The sequence below is a fragment of the Mastigoproctus giganteus genome, chromosome 1 (genome assembly GCF_048544385.1).
Source record: "Mastigoproctus giganteus isolate SK-2022 chromosome 1, ASM4854438v1, whole genome shotgun sequence".
Taxonomy (NCBI): Eukaryota; Metazoa; Arthropoda; class Arachnida; order Uropygi; family Thelyphonidae; genus Mastigoproctus; species Mastigoproctus giganteus.
In genome coordinates, this window is record NC_143575.1 from 72,396,245 (window position 1) to 72,421,861 (window position 25,617).

The window sequence follows — 25,617 nt, forward strand, 5'->3', positions numbered from 1 at the left end:
TCGAATATTTAGTTTTGAAACCGAAAGTGTCTAGCTTCAAGTAAAAACGAAGTAAGTTCTAAGATATTATTAATGGAAAGGGAGGTGCGATTGGCTAAAGTGTTGTCAACATTAGGAATTCGTGTAAAGCTTGTAGTGTGAAAAGCAAATTTACGTTTGTATATAAAGAGACTACATCAAAGGAGGCTAAGATGTCTCCGCTGGAAATTATGGCAGAATTTATTTGTTCGAATGCTTGATTTGTATGGCTAACTTTAAATTTTGAAAATCTTGTGAGGGGTGAAATGATTTTTACTAAAAAAGTAGATAGGTTGGCGAAGGCAGACTTGCTAAAAGAAACTATTGGTCTTAGGGGGTGGCCAGGTTTGTGTAATTTGGTGATGCCGAACATATGTGGGAGGATGTTATTGCATATACCGATTTGTTGCAGCATGTGTAAGTTAATTTCTTTATTAGATCTTAGTCTCCTCAAGATAACATCAAGTTTATTTTTTAGTTTGGAGACGTTATATGTGTTATTAATTTTATAAATGTCTTGGTTAGAGAGGATCTGTTCCATTTTATCGATATAAGCGCTTTTATCTAAAATTTTTCAACAAAGGTGACAAGAGTCACCTTTGTTGGCTTTTTGTACAATGATATTAGGATTTTTCCATAGTTTGTATATGTTTAATAGTTGTTGTTTTGTGACGTTAAGTTGGGGTGTGAGTTTCGAATTAATGATGGCGTTCGATTCATGCATGATTCCCAATTTGTCAGGGTGATTTCCCAGTTTGGTTTGTAGTTCTAGAATGCAGTCTTTATGGGATAATGGTGATCTCTAATGGCAAAGTTAAAACCATATTCTAGTTCTGAAAGTTCGGCGGCAGTAAATGTTTGTGATGAAATATTAGTGGTGGAACTCTTTAGGGGGGGTTCGTTTTTTGTGTAAGTGTATCCCATTTTTTTGAATGCCTTTGTTCCATGACGTTGAGTGCTGCATTAATGCGTGTGTCATTAGAAATAGTGAATGTTTGAGGTGACATTTCTTTTTTAAGATTAAATCTTAGTTGATGTATTAGATGTAACAGTTGGTACTTTCTACGGAATCTTTTAAGGAGTTCCTCCCGTATAATGGCAATTGAGGTCTGATGTATAAAGTGGGAATATTTTTTGCAAGTATTTTTGGGGAAAATATGAGTGAGTTTAGGAATTATGTTGTGGGTAAGGCATTTTTTTAAAAATAAAATATGAAGTTTGTTAGTGAAATACATAACAAGTATTTTGGAAAAGCTTGATTTTGTGTCTAACATGTTCAAATGCGTTAAGGAACAAGAAGTAGATAGGATGTAAATAATAATCGTTAAAATATCTTACAATTTAACACTTAGATAAGTTACAGAATGTCTTAATGTACCGTTTGAAATTGACTCAAAGTTTTAAATAGCAAAAAGCTTAATGAGCGATCACCTTAGATAGTCTGCTGTGTTACATGGAATAGGATGTATGAATAATTTTGAGGCTTAAGTAGTTTAAAATAATTTAGAATAAGTTAAGATTATGAATGTGCAAACACGGGATTAAAATACGGAATTAAAATATGCTCAAGGAAGTAGAAGTGCACAACTTCGTCCCTGGTTATCATTGAAATTAATTTAAACTTTAAAAATATTAAAGATATGAGACCAGTGAAGCCAAAAGTCATGAACGACCGAATTTCGTATTAACATCATCAGTTGGCAATACTAAAGTGAGAAGAAAAACACGTGTTTTAAAGACTTCTAAGTTCCCGTGATGCACTTTGTAACGTGGGAATCTCAAGTGCATGAGATTCCAGACCGGGGAGAGGTTGGTGGGTAGTTTCGTATTTATGACATTAAGTTTAGTATTACGGCGGCACCATTCTATAATGGAAGTTGATAGCTTAAACGGATTCAAGGCAGAACTGGACAAACATTTTGAGCGAGTGGATGGGTGAAATGAGAAGAGTCTGTGTGTATGTTTTTTTTTTTTTTTTTTGGCTGATGCTATATAAGCTTGCTTTCTTGCATCATGTGCCCTTGTTAATGCTAATGCTAATAAACAACATCATAATCATCAGCAAGAGATGTTTCACAGTGCTGGCCTGTTTAATTGTTCAAAAATTCTATTTGCAATATTTTGCACTAAATGATTTGATATACCAGCACATTGAGCTAATTCAACTTAGTATTTCCAAACTTTTAACAAAGTAGTGACCATCACATTTTTCATAATAAACCAAATTTCTACATGATGTGATATACCAGCACATTGAGCTAATTCGACTTAGTATTTCCAAACTTTTAATAAAGTAGTGACCATCACATTTTTCTTAATAAACCGAATTTCTACCCAAAACTTCACTATACTGGTAATTTTCACTATAGTGAGTGCTATGTTAGGTCACAGACGTAACACCATGATCACAGGCAAGTCATAGATATAATATTATGGCGACCGCCATTTATAACTAATTCCATCACGTAATCATTTCCACTTAACATTCTTTACGCAAAAACAAAACTGTTTTCGTCCAAGTGTTTTGGCAAATTACTGTATTTAGTCAATGTTTGATAGTAGAGAATACTATATATGCATTAAATTTTGCATGAAAATCAGAACGATGTCATTAAATAAAACTTCTTAACTGGTGAATTGAAGGCTTCAGCATTTTGAGATGCAGCAATCAGTAGTGCATGATTTTGAGTGGCTCTGCCATTTTAAAGCAGGAAAAATGCCCCTCAAAAATAAGTGTGATGGATACTATTCAACCAGAAAAACAATGAATTGGTAGCTGAACTGCATATATTTTTGGAAAAGGAAAAGAATGTGAACTATCCATGAAACAGCTGAAGAAGTTGGACTTTCTTGAGGTGCATATCAGGCCCATTTAACTGAAGATTTGGAAATGAGACACGTTGGTGGCATTTGTTTCTATTCATTCTTATACTGCTTTCATGATAATAGTATTATCTGAAAACAATTATTCCACAAGTGAGGCAGTTTTGCTCACCAGATATAGCTTCCTGTGACTTTTTCCTGCTCCCTAAACTAGAATAACCTTGAAAGACAAAATATTACGGAGCAGCTTCTGGTGATTTTGAAAATTGAGTTTAGAGAGGTGCTTCTAGCACTGGTAGAAATCATAGAATAAGTATGCACATTCTGAATGAGTATATTTTGAAGGATATTATTAACTTTCCATCCCTATAAGCACAATATCTTAGCTTTCTTTTCTAGATTTGGTCTTCATAGTTTTTGACCAGCCTCAACTCTAATAATTTTTTGTAAATCAGCTTAAAATTATTGGATGAATATTTTTAATATATATATTTTTTTTTAAATTCAACAAAAATACTGCGAAATGAAAAACAAATCAAGTCCAAATAATAATCCAGTCTAGATCTAACAGTTAATGAAACTTATGATATCATCATATAAATTATTTCAAAAAGATATCTTTTTATTTTTTTTTAAATAGAAGGTATAAAACTATTAAGGTATTTTTTTTTAAATACCGTATTTCCCCATGTATAAGACGCACCTTGTTTTTTTTTTTATTTGCATTTCCCGGTTTTTCGCGCTTGTTGGCTTTGTACTCATTGTTTCACACTTGTTACCGGTATATTAGGTTACATTTTGCCACATTCTGCCCAGAAATGGCTCAGAAAAGATTTTCGTACAGTGCTGAATTCAAGTTAACAGTGATCCAGCTTGCAAAAGTGAATGTAAATCATGCTGCTGAATGTAAGTTTGGTCCTCCTCCAACTGAGAAAACAATCCGAGACTGGCTATGAGAAGAAGAAACCCTACTGAAAACACCACGGCAGAAGAAGGCCATTAAAGGCAAGTCAGCAAAATGGCCTGATTTAGAGAGGGAATTGAAGATATGGATTGAGGAGCAAAGGGCAATTGGAATTCCTGTGTCCACAAAGATGGTTCAGCATGAGGCAAGAACAATTGCTGATGAAAAAGAAGTTACTGATTTCAAAGGAGGACACAACTGGTACTTCAGGTTCATGAAACGGAATGGACTAAGCATGCGTATATGCCCAAAAGATGCCTGAAAGCTATGAGCAGAAGGTCCTTGAATTTCATCGTTTTTGTCATTCAATGTTGGAAGACACATCAGTTTGAGTTGGGACAGATTGCAAATATGGACTTTGTCCATATTTCCAATCAATTTTATGTCCCAAGTAACAGAACTGTTGATAAGAAGGGGGTGAAAACCTGTGAAGACAAATGGACACGAAAAGAGCCATTATACAGTTGTTCTAGCTTGTTTTGCCGACGGAACCAAGCTGCCTCCTATGCTGATTTTCAAATCAATGCCAAAAGAAGACATTCCTCGAGGAGTGATTGTCCACGTTCACGACAAGGGTTGGATGGATCGGGATGGGATGAAAATCTGGTTTGAGAAAGTTTGGAGCAGGAGACCAGGTGGGCTCTTACGCAAACTTGCCCTATTGGTGCTTGATCAGTTCAGGGCACACATAACAAAAAATACAAAGAAGATTGCTGCAGAACGAAAAACAAAACTTGCCATCATACCTTGACATCCCAGCTCCAACCACTTGATGTCAGCATTAACAAACCCTTCAAAGCTGACATGAGAGACAAATGGAACCAATGGATGAAGTCTTCTGGGGACAATTTGACACCAGCAGGAAGAGTGAAGAAACCAACTATAGGAGAAGTTTGTACCTGGGTAAAAAGATCCTGGGATAATATCAAGATTGAGATCGTTGTCACGTCAGTTAAGAAGTGTGGCATTTCAAATGCCATAGATGAAACTGAGGACAAGGCAATATATGAAGACAGTGATTCGTCATCAGACACAGATGAGGACAAGCTAATGGATGGGAGTTTTGACAGTGATGAAGAGTTGTATGAATTTTATGATGAATAAAACTTGAGTTCAATAACTTTATGTAATACAGTTTTTTTTTCAAATTTAGGGCCCCAAAATTAAGGTGCATCTTATACATGGGGAAATACGGTAGAAGGTATTTAAACTGAAGGTATAAAACTATGATACAGATGCCACTATATAATATATAAAGAAATAAATGTAACTAATTTATAGATGTGAAATAACAATTACATGGAGACTTGGATGATACGTTAACCTTCCATCACTGGTTAAAGTTACGTATTTCTTTTTCCACTCCTTGTTCAGTGTTTTGCTACTCCTTTTGTAGAGGTAACCCTATTAAAGAAATCGGAATAACAACATCAAAAATATATATTTGCAAAATTTACATAAGTAAAGAAAGAAGTTTGCAATCTACTTTATTGAAATTTTAATAAAACAATCTGATACAAATATTTTTCATTCCCATCATTCATTTTTCATTAAAAATGAATTCTTCCTTCATATTTTCAACCTCGATTAGCAGGCTATTGTCTCATTTGTTTCCCTTTTATATATTGAAGTATATCAGCTACATATTTTTTGATGGTGATTTTGAACATAAAAAAAAAAAAGTTGTTAAAGCATATCTTATACAATGCATGAATTCGAGATTGGGGAAAAAAAGCTGCTGACATCAGCCTGGTGTTTGTAATTTTCAGGAAATACATGTGGAGTCAAGTTATTCCAGAAAACTGGAAAAGAAGAAGAAGAATGAATGAATAAGAACAAATGTTAGTTTAAGTCTGGAGTTAAACTGTGAAAACAGGATAGCTGACAAAAACATTAAGTGTCAGTTTCAAGGCATATATGAGTTTGCAAAAGAATGTGGTGAAAAAAATTTGGGGGTGACTTGTCAAAATTAGGAAAGGTAGTTACAGCAAATTATCTAAAAAAAATTAAAATCTATATATAAAGCACTTATATTATATGAAGTTATGTTTTGTTGTTTGAAAGAGGTAGCCTCCTGTGTTTTGTACAGGGCAGCAAAATTCTTGGAGCAAGTCCTGTATGTATTCTAACTGGTTAAAAACAAAGAGGAAATTAAGATATCAATTCAGATATACAGTGCATGAATAATGGGGATTCAGCACATATGAAGTTACATCAACATCTTATATAAATAATTCTGTTTCTTTCAAATGCAGGACAAAGATCCTTTTCTTTTTTTGCTTAATTATATTTCTGTTTCAACAAACAATAGCATAATATGATATTAACATAAAAGCTGATGGTCAGAAAAATAAGTGTCCTTTATAAGTTTATTATTACAAGACAACACAGAAGATATAAATATTTTGTATTGCCTATCTATAAGCCAGTGCAGAATATTTACATCTTTTACTCAATAAAGTAGAATTTATCTTAATACGAGTGGTGTTTGAAAAATTCACGGTCTGAGAATTAAAGGGTATAGGTGTAGTGTTAAAAACTTCATGCCAGTTCAGTATTGTGTTTTTTTTTCATTACAGGTGCTGAAGTCAACTAAGCTGTGTGAATGAGAAAAGATGAACAAAATCAATCACCAAGCAATCATCCAATATTTGGGAAAAAAGGGACTAATGCCAAAGGCAATTCATGAGGATATGGTTTCAACATTGGAGAGGAAGTCCCTTTCTATTCCATGGTTAAGAAGTGGCATCAGAATTTAAATGAGGGTGGGATAGCCTGGAAGATCTGCAATATCCATCTCTCCAAAGTTGTTGACAGTGTGCATGATCTGATGATGAGTGATCGACAAGTGACAGTTCAGTACATTGCAAGCATCTTGGGAATTTCATCTGAATGTGTACCACATAATAACAGAGGTTCTTGCTATGAAAAAGTTGTCAGCACAATGGATCTCAAAGTTGTTGACAGCATATCAAGAACACTCAAGAGCTGACAAGTCAAGTGAACAGTTGCATCATTTTCAAGCAGATACAGGAAATAACCTTGCAAGGTTTGTGACCATGGATGAGACAACAGTCCAAACAGTTGAAACACAGCTCCTCTCTCTCTCTCTCTCTCTCTCTCTCTCTCTCTCTCTCTCTCTCTCTCTCTCTCTCTCTCTCTCCAAAGAAAGCCAAGTCAATTCCTTTTGCTGATAACATGATGATATCAGTTTTTTTGGGATGCTGATGGAGTGTTACTAGTGGATTATCTTCAGAAAGGCCAGACAGCCACAGAGGCATATTATGCAGACCTTGTGAAGCATTTCGATGAAAACATTAAAATGCTTCAAATTCTGAAAAAAAAAAAAAAAAAAAACTTAGCAAAGGGGTTTTGTTCCACCAGGACAATGCACCCGCTCACAAGTCTGTCATTGCCATGGCTACACCACGAGTTCAGCTTTGAAATCTTGGCCCATCCCTCATATTTGTCAGATCCAGCACAATTGGAACTTCGCCTATTTTCTAAATTGAAAATATACCTAGCTGTCATCTATGTTCCCACCAACAGTGGTATCATTTCCGCAGTGGATGCATTTCTGGAAGCCCAAGAGAAAACTTTCTTCACAGCTGGAATCAATGCTCTGCAGCTTCAGTGGCAAAAGTGCATTGACTCCAAAGGGGACTAACTATGTTGAAAAGTTGAAAAGTAATGTGTTATCAAACTCCTCAAATGAGCCCTTCATACTTGGGCCACAAACTTTTTAAACATCCCTTGTAGCTTGCATAGAAATCAGTACTGAAAAAAAAAAAAACCCTGCAAACTATTATGTTTCTATATGACATAATAGGTATGCCTATGCAAGCATACATGTGTATCATAAAAATAAATTACCAGATGAAAATAATGTTGAATGAAAGGAAAACAAAAATAATTCTCTTGTGTACAAATATATAAAAGTACTTTTATATACTTATATGTATATATTAAATCAAAAACATGGAGGAAATTGTAACTAGAGGAACAAAAAAGTTTAACAAATGCAAATCATAACTTTATTGCTTAATTACCAAAGGTTTTTTGCAGGTAAAATGATACATTTTTAATGAAACCAGATTGATTATTAGCAGCAAAAGATAATTTTTTCACAAGTTACCTATGGAAATAAAAACTAAATACACAGAGTTATCTAAATAAAGTAGTGTAATTTGTCTTACCTGCCTGACAGGTATAACTCGCCCACTGCCAACTTCACCATTCTTCAATTTTTTGTCATCATCTCCCTTTTTAAGTGGCTGTAAAAATTATACATATCTCTATAAATATTTTCACCTATCACCTATTTTAACACTATATTAATTGCAAATTTTTTAATACTTTACTTACGCAGTGAAATCTTGCAGAAACATTCTGGGAGACTAAAGCTTTTGGTACATACTGAAAAGCTATTGTAGTGATGAAAATCTTTCACATAAAAAATGTTGAAATCTCATATTTTTGTGCTAATTGCCATCTTACTGTTTCAAATATTTTAGTTTTGGTTTCTTATTATATTTAACATTTTTAGCTCCTGAAGTTAAAATTGTTCTACTGGTGTTAAGCTATTTTGGTTACACTTCCACAACTTGCCACCATACTGTGCTAGGCGCCTCCGTAGCCAGGTGGGAAGAAGCAGCAGTGCGTAGCACACGCTTCTTGATTAGACCGGGGTTCAAGCCCGTCACCACCACATACGGAGGATGCGGAAAGGTCAGGAATGACCACCGCATATCCCGGAGCAATATGGCCTTAGTTGCTAATGCTCCTAAAAACCAAAATAACAACAACAACAACATACTGTGCTATGAAAATAAGCTGCTCATTTATAGATCTTTTTTATCTTTATTCAAAGGATAGTTTACCATTATTTGTGAAATAATGTCCAGCATTTTCATCTAACCAACCTTTCATAAGTTAACCACCAATCCAATGCACCAAAAATTCCCAAGGAATTTTTAGTGCATTAGCTACCAGGTCATAGTGTACCAGCTCTTGTGGTACCCTGGTTTATATGGTTTTGTCATATGCATCATTTGCTTTATTATTGTGTGTTATTTACCAATTTGCTTTTTGTGTGAGGAGAAAAACCTAGACTAACTCATGTGAAAAATCCATACATCCTCTGACTGACATCAGCTAACTACAGCCAAAATGAAGTGCTTTTAAGAATTCCTCCAGTCTTCGACAAACCTGAATCGAGACTTCTCGAAATGAGTGACAAGCTTGCCCTCTCAGATAGAGTATTATCAGAGAGGACAAGCTTGAAGCCTTCTCAAAGCTGGGAATTATCACCGTATTCTTTTTGTTACTACAGTGTTTTTATTGTATTTTTTGCACTTTGGTAAACATATACCAAGGTTGAAAACAAAAGGATACTGCATCTTTGTGTAGAAAAGGATGTATAAACTATCGCATCTCTGCTTAAAGATATATCCTATGTTGCAGCACTTTCTAGATGACAAGCCTTAAACAGCACTTAAGTGGGGTTTTTTTTGGGCCTAGTTTCATATTTTGTCAATATTTTGGTGGATAACAATTCATTTTTGATTTTTCACAGTGTTTTTTTTTTATCATTACAGTATTTACGAAGCAATGGCTTACACATTACTTGAAAACCTGCAAACTTAATATACTAGTCTTGCCTTTTTCGCACCTTTAGCCTTTTTTAGCCTATTAACAATAATGAAAAAAAAAAATAAAAATTTAAAAGATTTTATTAGATTAAACTAAATATACCTTGAGTATTACATACAAGGTAAAGTTGTATTAATATAATAATAATAATGATGATGCTGTAATTACCACACACACACACACACACACACACACACAGCGCCTCCGTAGCCAGGTGGGCAGGAGCAGCAGTGCGTAGCACACGCTTCTTGATTAGCCTGGGGTTCGCGCCCGTCACCACCAAATACGGAAAGGTCAGGGAATGACCACCGCATATCCCGGAGCAATATGGCCTTAGTTGCTAATGCTCCTCAAAACCAAAACACACACACACACACACACACACACACACACCACTGATTATTTTACCAGCCTGGAAAGCCAATGAACAATACTGAATTTTAAAAAAAGCTGCATCGAGAGAGCAGCATTGTAGAGAGCAGCCTTTCTGCCTTCAAAGTTTTCAGTTCAATATGAAATAAACAAATGTCATGTGTACTAGAAATTATTCTTATGAAGTAAACAAGCTGCACCATAAAAAATTTCTTGAATTTAGTCTCTGTTTTCCCTAAACCAAAACTCAATAGGAAGGAGGGTTATATCCAAATTTATTCTTTTTTGGAACCACAAAAAAAAAAAAAAAAAAAAAAATACATGCAGGAAAATGTTTAAACAGGTGTTCATCTATAGATAATAATCAACCCAGAACTATAAGAGGGAGTGTTACGCTGCGAATTAGTAGTAGTAACAGAGGCATGTGATGCAAGATAGCAAGCGTATGAGCTTATGCAGCATCAGCCAAAAAAAAAAAAAAAAAAAACAATTTCACATAACCATTCCCTCTAAAAGTTTGTCCAGTACCTCCTTAAATTTATTTACGCTATGGACTTCCACAATGACATGACAAGGAAGTTTGTTCCAGCAATTAACCACCTGCTGGCTAAAGGAAAATTTCCACACATCTATTTTATTACAACTGTCTTTCTTCAATTTTAATTTATGCCCCATTAGGTTTGTAATCTGAGCAAGTGGAAGAATCCCATCAGAATTCAGCGTGCTCAACCCATTCAAGGCCTTATACACCTCAATCAGATCACCTCGCAGTGCCTAGTCTCCAGCCACTGCAATTTGCAGAACTTAAGCATTTCTTTGTAAGAGGACCCCTTCGTTCCCCTCACCAATCTTGTTGTCCTTCTCTGCACATGTTTAAGCAACTCTAGATCCTTCCTAAAATGAGGCCTTCAGGCCTGTACGCAGTACTCAAGGCACTGCCTGACCATTGCCTTATACAAGGGATAATCACCTCCATTTTCCTGCTAGCAAAATTCTGTATATCACTGACAATACCCCATGACTTGCTCTGGAGCCTGTCTACACTGCTTAGAAAACATCATATCTGACTGCACAATCACTCCCAGGTATTTTTCATTTTCTACCACCCTAAGAGTAGTACTACACAGTTGGTACGTTCCTCTGGGGTTACTTCTACCCATATGCAGTACTTTGCATTTGTCAATGTTAAACTTCAGTTGCCACTTCTCAGCCCATCTGCCCAAATTTTCTAGATCCTATTGCAGTAGCACACTGCTATTACTGTCATTAGCAACACTGCCAACCTTTGTATCATCTGCAAACTTTGACACTAAGCCTGATATACCTTCATCAATATCATTGATAAATTACAAAACTACAGTGGACCCAACACTGAACCCTGTGGGACTCCACTAATAACATTAGTCCACGAAGAACAGCATCCATTGATTACCTGTACGTGTACATACATGCTCTGGAATATCCAAAGATAAATCAGAGAAGTTTCCAAAATTACAAGTGGTTTTGCCACTTGTTAAGCATGTGGAGAGGTCTAGAATAAAGTCCTGTCAGAGACTGGGGGGAACTTCTAAAGGGCTCTTCGTTGGAGCTATAGTTAGCTGCTCGCATGCAGTGGATGTAGAGTTTCCCCATGAGCTATTCTAGGTTTTTCGGCCCATACAAAATGCAAAAACAGCCTGTGAATACAAGCTGATTTGAGTGTTTTATGGGTTAAAAAAACCCAGGATACTCAATGGTGTAATATGGCAAGTTCACTGACGTGCCTAAAAACCAACAAGTATTTTAAAAGAACAGGAACTCCCCGACTTACTCAAATTTCACTTTACATAAGTTTTTGCTGGCCGGTGCAAACTTTAAAAAATTGTGCAAATGTATTTTGCATCCCATAGGAATAAATGGAGGTATCGTAATGTGAACCCAATAACACATTGGTTTTTTTTTTTTTTGGTAATTCATTTCAAGACCTTGTAAGTTGAAATTTTCGCTATATAACTAAACAATTTATTTCTCTAAAAGGTCATCTTTATAATGGAAACTGCACTACACTTTCATTGTTATCATATGTTCCATTACAAAAATCAATTTTGAACACCTTTGTGATATTTCTCAAAAACACATTGCTGGAGGTCACTACCATAAAACAATAAAAACAATGTGCACTTTCCGGTTTATTGGGCTTTTCTATTAGTGCAATCTGTTATAAACGGATAGTAAACTCGATCTTGTTGCATTTGCAATAATATGATAACTGGAATTGTGTGGGTTTTTATGTTATTATGGTGAAATGTGTTCCCCTTTCACTGAAATCTTCAATCATATAAAAAACATAAATAAATTTTCAGAATCTTCTCTATATTCCTATATACTTATTACAATTATGAAGGGAAAGCGACCAATGGAAAGTGCTGCAAGTGCTAGGAAATGAAACAAAACAATACAAAATTGATTTAGAAATGAAGATGATTAATTAAGAAGTATGAAGCAGGACAAAGTTTGTCATCTATTTCATGGAATTAGGTCTCGCTGCTTCAACAGTGAATACTATTTTAAGGGACAGTGCGTGTATAAAAGAACATGTTCAAGGATCAACGTATTTCACACCGGGGGCCAGTCCACCCAAACAGTGATCACAAAGCAGTGTTCAGGTGCTATATCAAAGATGGAAAAGCTTTTAATAATATGAATGGAAAATCAGATTCAGAAGCAAGTGCCCCTGAATCTAATGGCCATTCAAGCATTAATAACTTCAAACATCGCGCTGGTTTCCAAAACATGCAGTGAAGTTGCCACTGCCAATTCTGCAACTGCAGAGAAATTTTGTGATGTGTTGGAAAAAATTCCTTCTAAATCTCCACAGCCCTCAACTTCCACAGCGGCATGCTTATCAGCAGGAGAGTTAATTCTGGCAATTATGCTTGAAAGGTAAAAAACTTGCTGACGTTATGTATGCCTGTCTCCTCTCTCTTTTTGTAATTTTGTACACTTTTGTAATTTTTCCTGCGCATGAGATAAAAAAATTGAATAATTCTATTTACATACATGTTTGTTGAACATTTATTTTTTGCTTCTATCAAATTCAGCGAATAGCTGTGAGTGCAAAATTTCCCTAAATGCTTATTTTGGAAAATTCCGACTTACGTAATATTCCGCGGAACGCAAACTTTATGTAAGTCGGGGAGTTCCTGTATTACATATTTTATGGTACCATGTGGATTTGAACACATTAAGTATCTATGTACTTTCATATCGATTCAGTCATGCCTAAAATAAGTCTGTTTATATTTACACTTCAGTTCAGCCACATAAAATCAGGAGTTTATCATTTTTTCATGGTACCGTGTAGAGTTGATAATGTGGTGTAATTCTATACTACACTGAATCACTCAACTGTGGTATTATATTTCAAATTGAAAATGTATGATGGAATTTAGAATAGTTATGTTAAAATTAAATATACTCCATTAAAATGAAATGCATTGCTTTGAAAGAAACATTGCTCATAAAGAAATTTCAATGGAGATTTCAGAAAAATTCATCTAAAAATCATACTAAACCAAAGCATGTTACAGCAAGATCTGTCATTTATATTCAATATATATTTTATATCACAATATATAGGATCTCCTGTGAAGTATATACAGGGTGATTCAAAAAGGACTTTACAACTTCGTAAGCGTATAGAAATTTATTCAGGAGACTTATATAATTTATTGAACTATCATATTGTAGCAAAAAACATCAAGTTTTACTGACATAGTGCCGTAGTACTGAATTCCATCACCGTAAACACCGGCAGCTTGCATTTCAAAAATGACTACTTTCACAGGTCGGTGGATTGGTCAAGCAGGGCCGTTAGCACGTTTCCCAGATTTGACACCTCAAGGCTTTTTTCCTATGGGGTTTCATTAAAGATCTAGTGTTTGTTCCATCCTTACCTACCAATCTTGACAAGCTCAAAGCTCAAATCACAGCCGCAGTTACAGAAGTTGTGTCGGATATGTTACATCGCATTTGGGAGGAAATTGAGTTCAGATCGAATGTCTGCGTATCACCAATGATGGTCACATAGAACCAAAATGACTGTTTTAGGTAAAACTTGATGTTTTTTGCTACAATATGACAGTTCAATAAATTATATATGTCTTCTAAATAAATTTCTATGCACTTACGAAGTTGTAAAGTCCTTTTTGAATTACCCTATATATATATATATATATATATATTAAGGATAATATAAAGAACCATTGGAATAAGTAAATCAATCCAATAATAATACCATCAGGGATCTAAGAAAACGCAAAAAAAAAAAATTAAAAAAAAATATATATATATATTATCGCTTTTTACCGACAATCTAGATGACTTCAACTGGGGCCAACCACCCTTTATTTTTTATCAATAATTATAAATATATATATATATATATATACATATACATTTTTCAAGGTTGTTTAAAGTACTTCCAATAATGTACCCATTTATGTATTAGAGTGTCTTGAAATCTTCCAGTGAGTGCTGCCATTTCTTATGTGTTTAAAAGTAAGTGTAGAGACAATTCACAGTATGATAACTTTTAATTTGAAGGAGGAGAGTGTATCTCTGGCCACTGTTCTCTAATTTCCATTCAAAAAGCCAGAACTATTTAGAATTCAAATCCAGAAGTAACTGAATAAGCCTCTGACACATAAATCAATGTTGAAGATGTTATTTCATCAAAAAAAAAAAATTATAATAATAAATAAATTAATAAAATAATAATGATTTTTTTTGTGATTTTTTCAATGAATTATTGTTTAGTTCTCATTTGATTTTTGAAAATAATTTCACTACTTTTGGGCAACTGAGTCAAAATAAGAGTAAATTAATATTTAAAAGCTTTATGTTCAAAGTTTATCTTCACAAATTTTCAAAATTCCACAAAGAACCCCATTCCACAGAATCAGCCACTATTGGAAAACTCACACCCCAGGGTTACACACATTTGGCAAACTCAATCCTGAAAGGATTAATCCTGGATGCCCTTAACCTCTGGAGGGCATCCATACTCAAAATAAACTGCAAATATTTAAATTAATCAGTCTATTTTGCATCCATTCTGTGTCTATCCATTAGTTCTAAACATTTACTGTTTCTCAATTGACTGCTGAAAAGGAGGATGTCATATGGAAATAAGTCAAGGCTGAACTTAGTATTTTGTCAACATCATTTGAAAAGTTTTTCTCAAGAGTTCCCCTGTAAGGGTTCTCGTAATGATCTTTTTTAATAGGGTCTGCAAATTTATAAATCCACCATCTGAAATAAGATAGTCAGTTATACAGGGTGTCTCAAAAGTACAAGGCATAAGGAATGAGTTCCTCATATGTAGAAAATAAAAATATTTTATATCAACATAGTTCTGGGAAATGCTTGGTTCCTGAGTTATTAACCAGAATGTCTTATCTCCCACAGGTGATTTCTTTCATCACAAGGTACTGACAGAATCTGGTGGTTTTCCATTTCGACCATATACTCAAATCAGGAGCAAGCAATGCTCTGGAATCTCTTCATTTGTACCACAAAAGGTTCCCAGAACGAAGATGTCCAGACAGGAAAATGTTTGAAGGTATCCATTGCTGCCTTTGTGAACATGTGACCTTTACACCTCATGCTGCCGACAGAAGACAACCAAGATCTATGACTCCTGAGGGAGTGGAGAAGATTTTGGATGTTGTGCATGCCACTCCTGGAATCAGCACACACAGAATAGCAATGCAACTGTCTGTTAAACATGCGACTATTTGGAGAGTGTTGCAAGAACGCCAACTGTAACCTTACCATCTGCACCGGGTACAGGCCTTGTCACTAGCAGATTACCCTGCACGAGTAATGTTCTGCCAGTGGTTCTTGCAGAAGCGTGTTACAACTCCTCACTTTCCTGCCAGTGATATTCACAGATGAAGCACAGTTCACACGAGACAGAATCCAAAACTTTCACAATCAGCATGTATGGGCTGAGGAAAACCCACATGCAATTCATCCATCACATCACCAACAATGGTTCAGCCTCAACATCTGGGCAGGTGTTTTTGGTGATAAGTTATTTGGGCCCCATGTACTTCCAAACAAACTAACAGGGCAGGCGTACAGAAACTTTCTGGAAAACAACATGCCTCATTTCTTGGACGTCACGCTGCTGATCATTCGTCAACAAGCACACTTCATGCCCGATGATGCTCCTGCACACTTCAGCCACCTAGCCCGCAATTACCTGAATCGAAGGTTTCCTGGTTGGTGGATAGGTAGAGGTGGACCAACTGCCTGGCCTCCACGCTCACTGATTTAAACCCACTAGATTTCTTCTTGCGGGGCCATCTAAAGTCATTGGTGTATTCGACTCCGGTAGCTGATGTGGAAACTCTCCGCAATCGAATTGTGGCAGGTTGTGAGACAATATGAAACATGCCAGGAATTTGGCATCGTCTTTGCGAGTCCATGAGACGTCAATGTGAGGTCTGTATTCAGGCAGAAGGCAGACATTTTGAACAATTACTATAAGGTGATGTGAATAGTTAAGTGTCATAGATAGACCTTCAAAACTCGGAAACCAAGCATTTCCGGAACCATGCTGATATAAAATATTTTTATTTCTACATATGAGGAACTCATTCTTGAAGTTATGCCGTGTATTTTTGAGACACCCTGTATAACACAATCTAGTTCTGAAAACAAACAAACCATTATTTCAGATTGATTAAGATCATTACATGGTTTTCTAGATTCAGAAAAGCTGTGATATTGCCTCTGGAATCCATTGCTCTACATGGATTAATTCCTTAGCTACATGTTACCATTTGAATTAAACATAAATAATAATTTCACACTTAGAATATTTTTTAATGGCACTGCCAAAGAATAACAGTACCTATTATGAGACATGTGAAAACTGAGGGTGAGACCTCATGATTTACTAAATAGCTCAATTTCACATCTCAGGGATAAGCCTCAAGTAGCTTGCCTTTCTATCTCCTCTGATCCTCTATATTCTCATCACTTAGACTAGCCTTATTCGTGGCTTCTGCAACGAGTAAGGCTAGTCTGAGTGAGGCTAGTCACTCACCCTCTAATCTTTTATATTTTTCAGCAGGTTGCCAATTGTCAACTTGGAAAATGTTTAATTCTTAAGCAATAGTAACAGAACACTTTCAATAGCAATAGTATGCGTGCTTTTTCCACATGGCATCCAACTCTTACTCCCCCCCCCCCACAACAACAACAACAACAAAAAATGGTAGCTCATTCATGTGCTCATTGTTGTTTAGCATACATGTTTGAAATGAATTCTAGGCTAACTGCAGCCATAATAAGAATGAATTCTGGGCTAACTACCACTTTATTAAGTCAATATAACTGTACATTTTAAAGTTTTTGAAATAAAAGGAGTGTTCTATGACTTTTGGTAGGAGCGCTTATATATGGTACATGGCAACAACATCGTGTTGATGTACTACTCAATCCAACCTTATTAATTTTTTTAATGTAAAGATTATCTGCATATCATTATGTAATAAGTAAATTTTGGACTTACAGTAAAGAGATTAGATCTTCTTCTTGTTTTACGTGATGTGGTTGGAGTAGAACAAGGAGTGGGTAAGTCTTTCATCTCTTTTGTTCCCATAGATATGTTGGTTGTAGTAACTGGATCCATGACAACTGGACGATCAAGTTTCTCTGGTTTTATTTCTTTTAACGTAGAAGTAGTACTGGTACCATTTGTTCGTGCATCACGTATACTGGGCTCCTGGAAAATTAAAGTAAAAAAACAACTTAAGAGAAAAGAAGAAAAAACGTAGCTTCAGCTAGAATAAGTCACCTGATTATCAGTTCTGTAATATACAAATACAATCCACCACATTTGACTTATCACAGAAAACAAGGTGAAAGAAATTAATGAATGTTTAATCACAATTTCAAAATCTTAATGCAACAAATAATTGCACTCTGTTTCTCTTTAATTGTTTATGAATATTACCTTCTTAGAATTTTAATAAGGTAAAGAAATGAGCATTTCTAGAAGGCGTACTTTTTTTAAAAAAAATATCCATGCATATATTATAATGTATACAGTTCCTTAGCATAATAAAAATTACACATTTCTGAAATTTTAAGTATCCAAAAATTTTCAAAATAATAACAATAATGATGGATAAGTTAACTCTTTAAAGCAAACTTTACTAAATAACAGAAAATAAAGGCATATCTTTAAACTCACAACCCGAGTACTCTTAAACTATTCAATTAACTCTGAAATTTTTTATAAGTATATTTTACTGTTAACAGTGTGGATGCAATGAAAAGCTTAAGTTGTAAAGAATTAATCCATGCACATATATCAGTTTATCTGCAGATGGTCCCACAGATAAATGTCATTAACTAAAAGTTAAATGGAGGCTATTACTGTTATTAGGACCAGATGTTAATAACCGAAAGTTTCTAAAAATTCCTTAAAAGTATATATTTATTACTTTTAAAATACCAAAAATTAAGAAAAATTAGCTAATGTGCAAATAGTTGATAATGTACAAACACTAATACATTTCAGGCATGTTCAATTATAAATGTCTATATATATTCAAGTAGTGTCTGTCAAATCTTCACCAAGTAATGAGCAGCAGTTTTCCTACCAACATGAAATTTTGTATAAATGGCCAGAAGAAATTCTGAATAGGATTGGATCTGCTGTTTCAAACTTATAGCAATATTTTTGTAGATGAATATTTGGGAAAGAAGGTGGAATTGAAAGAGGACCCAAAAACACCTTATAAGTACAGCTGCTTTAGTTTTGTTTTCAAAAGTAAGTGGCCCATTGGTTAAGTTTAGTTACTTTGAGAGAAGTAGTCTGACAGAACTTTATATAAATCGGTTTTAGTTTTATTGAATATACTGTTTTCTTATATTATATATTACAGAATATATTTTGTAATTTCAGTTTAAAGGTAACTCATCAGTTCTCAAATGTATATTTTATTTTGATATTTCTGTGATTTAAATTAGTATTATATTGAGTATATTATAAATTTTACTTTAACAGTGGTTAACATAAGTTCAAGTTGCAATATACAACACAGGATTGCATAACCTATGAGTCCACTACTTCTACAGCCTGTAGCACATATTCCAAGTTCACTCTCATTGATAGTGCTAGTTCAACAGATGATTTGTTTCTTCCTGATGAAAGAAATGCACCGATCGTAAATCAAAACTTAGTACTCTATTAGATGAAACTGAGTCACTGATGAAATGAGTCAATGCTCTAGAGCAGGGGTGGCCAACGAGTCAATCATGATGAATTTTAAATATACAGTCATCCCTCAATTTGTGTAATGAAATTTTTGAGATGGTAGATCGCGGCACCTTTTGAAGGAAAAAAGTAGATCGCATCACAAATTAAGTTGGCCACTCCTGCTCTAGAGAGATATAAGTGGGGCTTGTCACAGACTCAAGTATCTAGTGACTTGCAAGGTGCTGTCTCCAATTCAGGCCTCAGCACAGAATAGTCAAGTGCGTACTGCTCAGTTAAAAAGCATTTTGGTTTCACTGGAGGATAGGTGGACTAGAACCAGAGTATATAATTGATAATGTGACCAACAGGTTGTCAGTTTTATTTATTTATTTTTTTTTTTGGGTGGGGGGGATTAGGAAAATATTATTTTTCATGTTAAGTATATGAAAACTGATAACCTACTAGATAAATATAGGGTAGGGGGAGAGCTCAAAAACTGCTGCGAGTTAGACAATGTGTGTCTGCAATTCTGCCAAGCATAAAAGAAGGGAAGCCTATGCTGAAAACCTTAAGAATTAAGCTGATGGACACTGAAGCTCACCCTAATAGTTACGAGGAATCTATTTTGTAGAGATGCAATACATTCAAATAGAGCTGAGGCAAGAGCACTTGCTGATGTCACTGAGGAAGCCTCAAAGCAGTGGTTTTCAACCGGCGTGCCAAGTAATTTTGGTTTAAGTTACTTAAATTTATTATTATTTATTATTTTTTAATTTATATATTTATTTCATTATAAAAAGGTGCACGGTATCTTTTTAATTTTGTGGTAATCTATAATTGATGTTTATTTAATACATGTATATAAAGAATAAAATTATTGTATATACAGGTAGCCCTCGTTTTTCACTTGTCCGATCTGCAATAGGGCCGATCACTAACTACAATGCCATTTTTATTTTTATTTATTTTTGCAATTTTTTTATAAATTGAAAGTTTAAAATCGTCAGAAAAAATTTATCAGCATCATACTGTACTATGTACTGTGAACTGTTCACATGATTTAGGACAATCTGAGCCAATCAGCAATTAGCGCATTCGTATCAGAGACGAGAAAGATTCCAGCCTTCAAAGTAACCACTCGTGGATGCAGGTAGTAAAGGTCCATGCACTGAAGCATTCAGTTGGTTGTTGTTTACGCTATTTACACGTGCTGGAAGTTTATTACACTAACATTTTTTTATTAATTGTGCTATTAATAAATTAAATAATAATGATAGTGATGTGCAGTTTTTACCAACTGTGTTATAAAGTTTTTAATTTAATAGAATAAAGGTCTGATAAAAATAGTTAATTGAATCGTAGTGCAATATTTGGAGGATGGAATCTGGTGAAAGCCGCCCTAATGTGTGTAGGGCTATGAATATGCCTCCATCAACTATTACTACAACTATGAAGAATGCTAATAAAATAAAACAAGTGGTAGGTAAAATTTTTGGTGCCCAGAACCTAATCCTGTGATTTCTGATTGACTCCATTATATAAAGGGTTCCATTTGCACCTGTCCTCCCAGGAACCTAACCCCGACATAAATCGAGGGCTACCTGTGTATATATAATTTGCATTATGAATTGTAATTTTGTTTATAGCTATTTTATTGTAATAGCAATCATATAACATATTTTTTTAATAACACACACACACACACACAGAGAGAGAGAGAGAGAGAGAGAGAGATAAAATCGGATCTAACAGGCAGAAAATTGAGTAAGGGTGCCACAAAATAAAATAAATTACTTAGGGGTGCCATTATTAAAAAAAGGTTGAAAAGTCTTAAAGGTTCAGGGAAACCGTTAGTCTAGGCAGAGAGGAAGTAATAGATAAGAATTTTTGTGATGATATGGGTTGAAGTAACATTTACAAAAAGTAGAGTCCTCTAGTATTAGCATTAGTAGTAGAAAAATGATGCCCAAAAGCAAAAACTTATGCAGTAACAACAAAAAAAGAAAAATATATATATTGCCCACGCCATCTAATAATTTGTCCAATCCTCCTTTAAATTTATTCCAATAATCAAATACTCTCCTGCTGGAGGCATATTTCTGAAAATCTATTTTGCAACCATCCTTTTCAATTTATATACCCTTGTGAGTGTCATCTGAGAATGAATTAGGATGCCATCAGCATTTAGTTTACTTCAATCATTTAAGGTTCCCAAACTTTCTCAGTTCACAGCATCCTTAGTATCTCAGTAGTAATTTTTTCACTGTGCCCCTAGGCCAAAAGAAATACCTAACAGTTCCGTTTATTAAGTAGTTAGGTCCAAACAACTTAATCAAACAGATAGAGTATCGCTGTGTTTCCCACGAAACTTAAAATATCCCGTGGTGCCCCTGAAAGGTCACTGCAGCGTACAGTTTGGGAACTGCTGACTTAAACACTTCAATCAGGTCTCTTCACAGATGCCTAGTTTTATAAGATTCAAGTATTTCTTGGCAAGAATAAATACTCTCTTCTCTGCATTTGTTCCTACAGATCTGCATCCATCCTTCCTCCAGACTTGTATGCAGTATTCAAAATGTGACCTAGCCGATGCCTTATACAATGGGATAATCAAACCTTTGTTGCTCTGTTAGTATATTCCTACATATCATTGACAGAACCCCATGAACTGACTGAGCAGTCTATCTTCATTACTCAGAGGACTTCACATCAGACTGTACAATTACTCCTAGGTATTCTTCATTCCTAAATGGTATGTTATCCTGGGATTACTATCCAAATTTCTCAATCAGTGTTAAACTAAATGTATTTTTTAGCCCATCTGCCTAATTTATCCATGGCCTGTTGAAGTAGAACCCCCTGATTACTGTCATTAAGGGTGACCTTTGTGTCATCAGCAAACTTAAAAATTAAACTTGACATTCCTGCATCTATATCATTAATAAATATTAAACACAGTAAGGGGGTTCAACAGATATGCTGAACTCCATATGGAAAGATGTCCTGAGAGCACATCTTTCCATTAAAAAACGAATGTTTTGAATGAATGTTTTATATAAATGAGAACCTAATGCTAAATTACAAATATGTTATATGATAGCTATTACAATAAAATAGCTATAAACAAAATTACAATTTTGCTAAGGCAACAAATTTAAACAACATTAAGAATATTTCAGTGTGGTAAACAGTACAATAACATTCCATCGACAGCAGTGTCAGGAACATTGTCATAAAATGAGTGAGTAATAATAATGACTGACACAACTGAGCTAATGGAAACATGGCATTATCCAGAAATAGAAAACAGATTTCACCTACCAACCTTGAAATTAAAAACAGCAAGACTGTTGCAGAAAAATACAGGACAAAAATATAAAAAGTTATGGATAAGCAATTTGTTTGGCATCAGCAAACCTCATAAAATAGATCAGACAGACAGTATTGTATAAAAATTCTGCCCTTGGCTCACCAAATTTTACAGTTGAAATTATTTCTCCTTTAATGAAAATATTGCAGTTTAGATATAGCTGAAGCCTACTGTCACATAACCAGCACTAGCATACTATGAGAAGATATTCTAACCTGTTTTGATACATCTGTAAATCATTACACATGTGTAAATATAGATCTTTATATTATGGAATAATTATGCACAAAATTATCCACATATGATATCTTTAATCTCACCAACCTATTATTACAAGCTTTTTTTTAACACATTTAAATAGTTGTCAGAAATTCCTATTGGCTTGGGCATATTGGCACTCTCAGCAGTTATACTTAGCCTCTGTTGAAAACCACATTCTTGTTCTTCCCCCCCCCCCATACATGCACCTAAACAATATACATCTACAAGTTCACAGATGACATATAAACTGTGTGCAAACAGAATTATATTGACCACCTCCTTTCTGAATTTAATTCTTATCACTTCCCTGCAGATTAAGAAACCACTAGGTGGCATGATCACAGCACACTGATGTGGACTTAACTCAAAGATGTAACTGCCATCAGGAGTAAAAGTAATAGTTTCTGCTTTTGTAAAGGTGACTAAAGTGGTATCAGACAGTTTTTAAATTCTATACAGTGGGACCAACTGATGACGTTACCAACAACAAATTCTAAATGGGAAGCATTCAAGGAATTAATCTTGGAAGCTTCTAGGATTTCGTACCAACTAAGAAATACTGTTCAAGGTTTAGTCCTAAATGGATGTCAGATGAAGTAATGAGACTTGTGGCAGAGAAGAAAAATGCATGGAATGCATATAAATCATCACGAGACACAGAAGCTTATGGTAGATATAAGCTAGTCTGTAACCAAGTCACGAAGAAGCTCTGGCAAGTGGAAGCAGATTACAAGAAATCTTTGACAGAGGATGCAAACAAAAACAGCAAAGAATTCTTTACTTATGTAAACTCTAGAAGGAAGAGGATGAATCAGATTGGTCCACTAGACATCGATGGTTTAACTGTTGATGATTCCACTCAGGTAGCATACAAACTGAATGAGTATTTTACATCTGCATTCACAAATGAGGAGTTATTTAGGAAGGAGAATGCCAGCAGTTTACCAAATTCTTAACGAGAAGCTAAAGGATTTTGTAATAATTGAGAGCAGAGTGGAAGTTAAATGTAAGAATGACACCCGGGGTAGATGGGATCTATCCAGTTATATTAAAGGAAGCAGCAAAGGGAGTAAGCAAACCCTTAGTCGTGATTATAAGAGCATCCTTGGATTCAGGGAAGGTCCCCACGGACTGGAGATGCTAACATATCCCCAATTCACAAAGGGGATCAAAGGGTGACACTAGTAATTACAGACATTAGCTTAACTTCTGTTCCAGGAAAAGTAATGGAGTCACAGGTTAAAGAAGCACTGCAAAATCATCTAGACAAGACCACAGTTATAGTTCAGACACAGCATGGGTTTGGTAAGGGGAAAGGCTTGTCTGAACAATTGGATACTATGATGTGGTCATGAAGGATCTGGATGTAAAAAATAATTTTGATATCATATATTTGGATTTTAGGAAAGCTTTTGACACTGTTGCACATGGAAGACTACTATACAAATTAGAGAGGAATAGCATTTAGGTCAAGTTGCTGCTATGGATACAGGGATAGTAGTGGGAGAAGACAGAGAGTGGTAATCAATGGACCCTGCTCTTCGTGGACTAATGTTATTAGTGGAATCCCCCAGGGTTCAGTGTTGGGCCAATTGTTGTTCTGTTCATTTATCAATGGTATTGATGAAGGTACTTAATGTCGAAGTTTTCAGATGATCGGCAGGGTTGTTAATGACAGTACGCTACTGCAACAGGATCTAGAAAAGCTAAGCAGATGGGCAGAGAAATGGCAACTGAAGTTTAACGTTGACAAATGTTAAGCTTCATGGGGTCTAGTCAATGATATACAGGAATTTTGCCAGCACGATTAAAGAGGTGATTTTCCTGTTGTATAAGGCAATAGTCAGGCCACATCTTGAGTACTGCGTACAGGTCTGGAGACCTCATTTTAGAAAGGATGTACATTTGCTTGAGCGTGTACAGAGAAGGGCAACAAGGTTGGCAAGGGGAACAAAGGGGTCCACTTAGCAAGAGAGGCTTAAGTTCTGCAAATTGCAGTAGTTGGAGACTAGGCACCTGCGAGGTGATCTGATTCAGGTATATAAGGCCTTGAATGGGTTGAGCAGGGTCAATGCTGATGGGATTCTTCTTCTTGCTCAGATTACACACCTGAGGAGACATAAATTCAAACTGAGGAAAGGCAGTTGTAGAACACATGTGCAGAAATTTGCTTTTAGCCAGGGGGTAGTTAATTGCTAGAACAAGCTTCCATCTGTCATTGTGGAAGTTGACAGCTCAAATAAATTCAAGGCAGAACAGACTAACTTTTGGAGTGAATGGGTGGGTGAAATGGGGAGTTTTTTTTTTTTTTTTTTTTGGGCTGATGCTGTATAAGCTTGCTTTCTTGCATCATATGCCTCTACTAATGCTAATACTTCAGATTAAAACACACATCAGAACTTGAAGAGAAGAATGGTACCAAGTTTCTTAATTTGATTATCACTAGAATAAATAGTAGTTGTTGTTGTTGTTATTTGGTTTTTAGGAGCATTAGCAACTAAGGCCATATTGCTCCGGCGATATGCAGTGGTCATTCTCTGACCTTTCCGCATCCTCTGTATTTGGTGGTCATGGGCTCGAAACCCGGTCTAATCAAGAAGCGTGTGCTACGCACTGCTGCTCCTGCCCACCTGGCTATAGAGGTTACAATAAATAGTAGCTTGCAAACGCTAATATATAGAAAACCTACATACATGCACACAGGCCAATTTCTTAATTTTAAATCACACAAAGTTGTTGCTAAAAATTAGTTTTATTCATACAGGTTTCCAATACCTTTAAATATACTACAAATCCAACAGTCTCCAAGAGAAGAAGCTTTGATACTTCACTACAGCCTTTAAGAATATGTCCAATCTAATTAAATTTATAAATTATATCACAGAAAAAGTTTCACAT

At 35.2% G+C, this 25,617-nt stretch overlaps 1 protein-coding gene across 1 annotated transcript in view; it reads right to left on the reverse strand.

Annotated features, from left to right (window-relative positions):
* Positions 1–25,617, reverse strand: part of CenG1A (Centaurin gamma 1A) — a 751,861-nt gene that overhangs the window by 119,384 nt on the left and 606,860 nt on the right. Inside the window, exons 8-10 of the mRNA XM_090380508.1 lie at positions 17,394–17,606; positions 8,002–8,079; positions 5,105–5,209 (exon numbers count right to left, since the gene is read on the reverse strand). Of these exons, the coding sequence (XP_090236634.1) occupies positions 5,105–5,209; positions 8,002–8,079; positions 17,394–17,606 (396 nt within the window). The remainder of the gene's footprint in view (positions 1–5,104; positions 5,210–8,001; positions 8,080–17,393; positions 17,607–25,617) is intronic.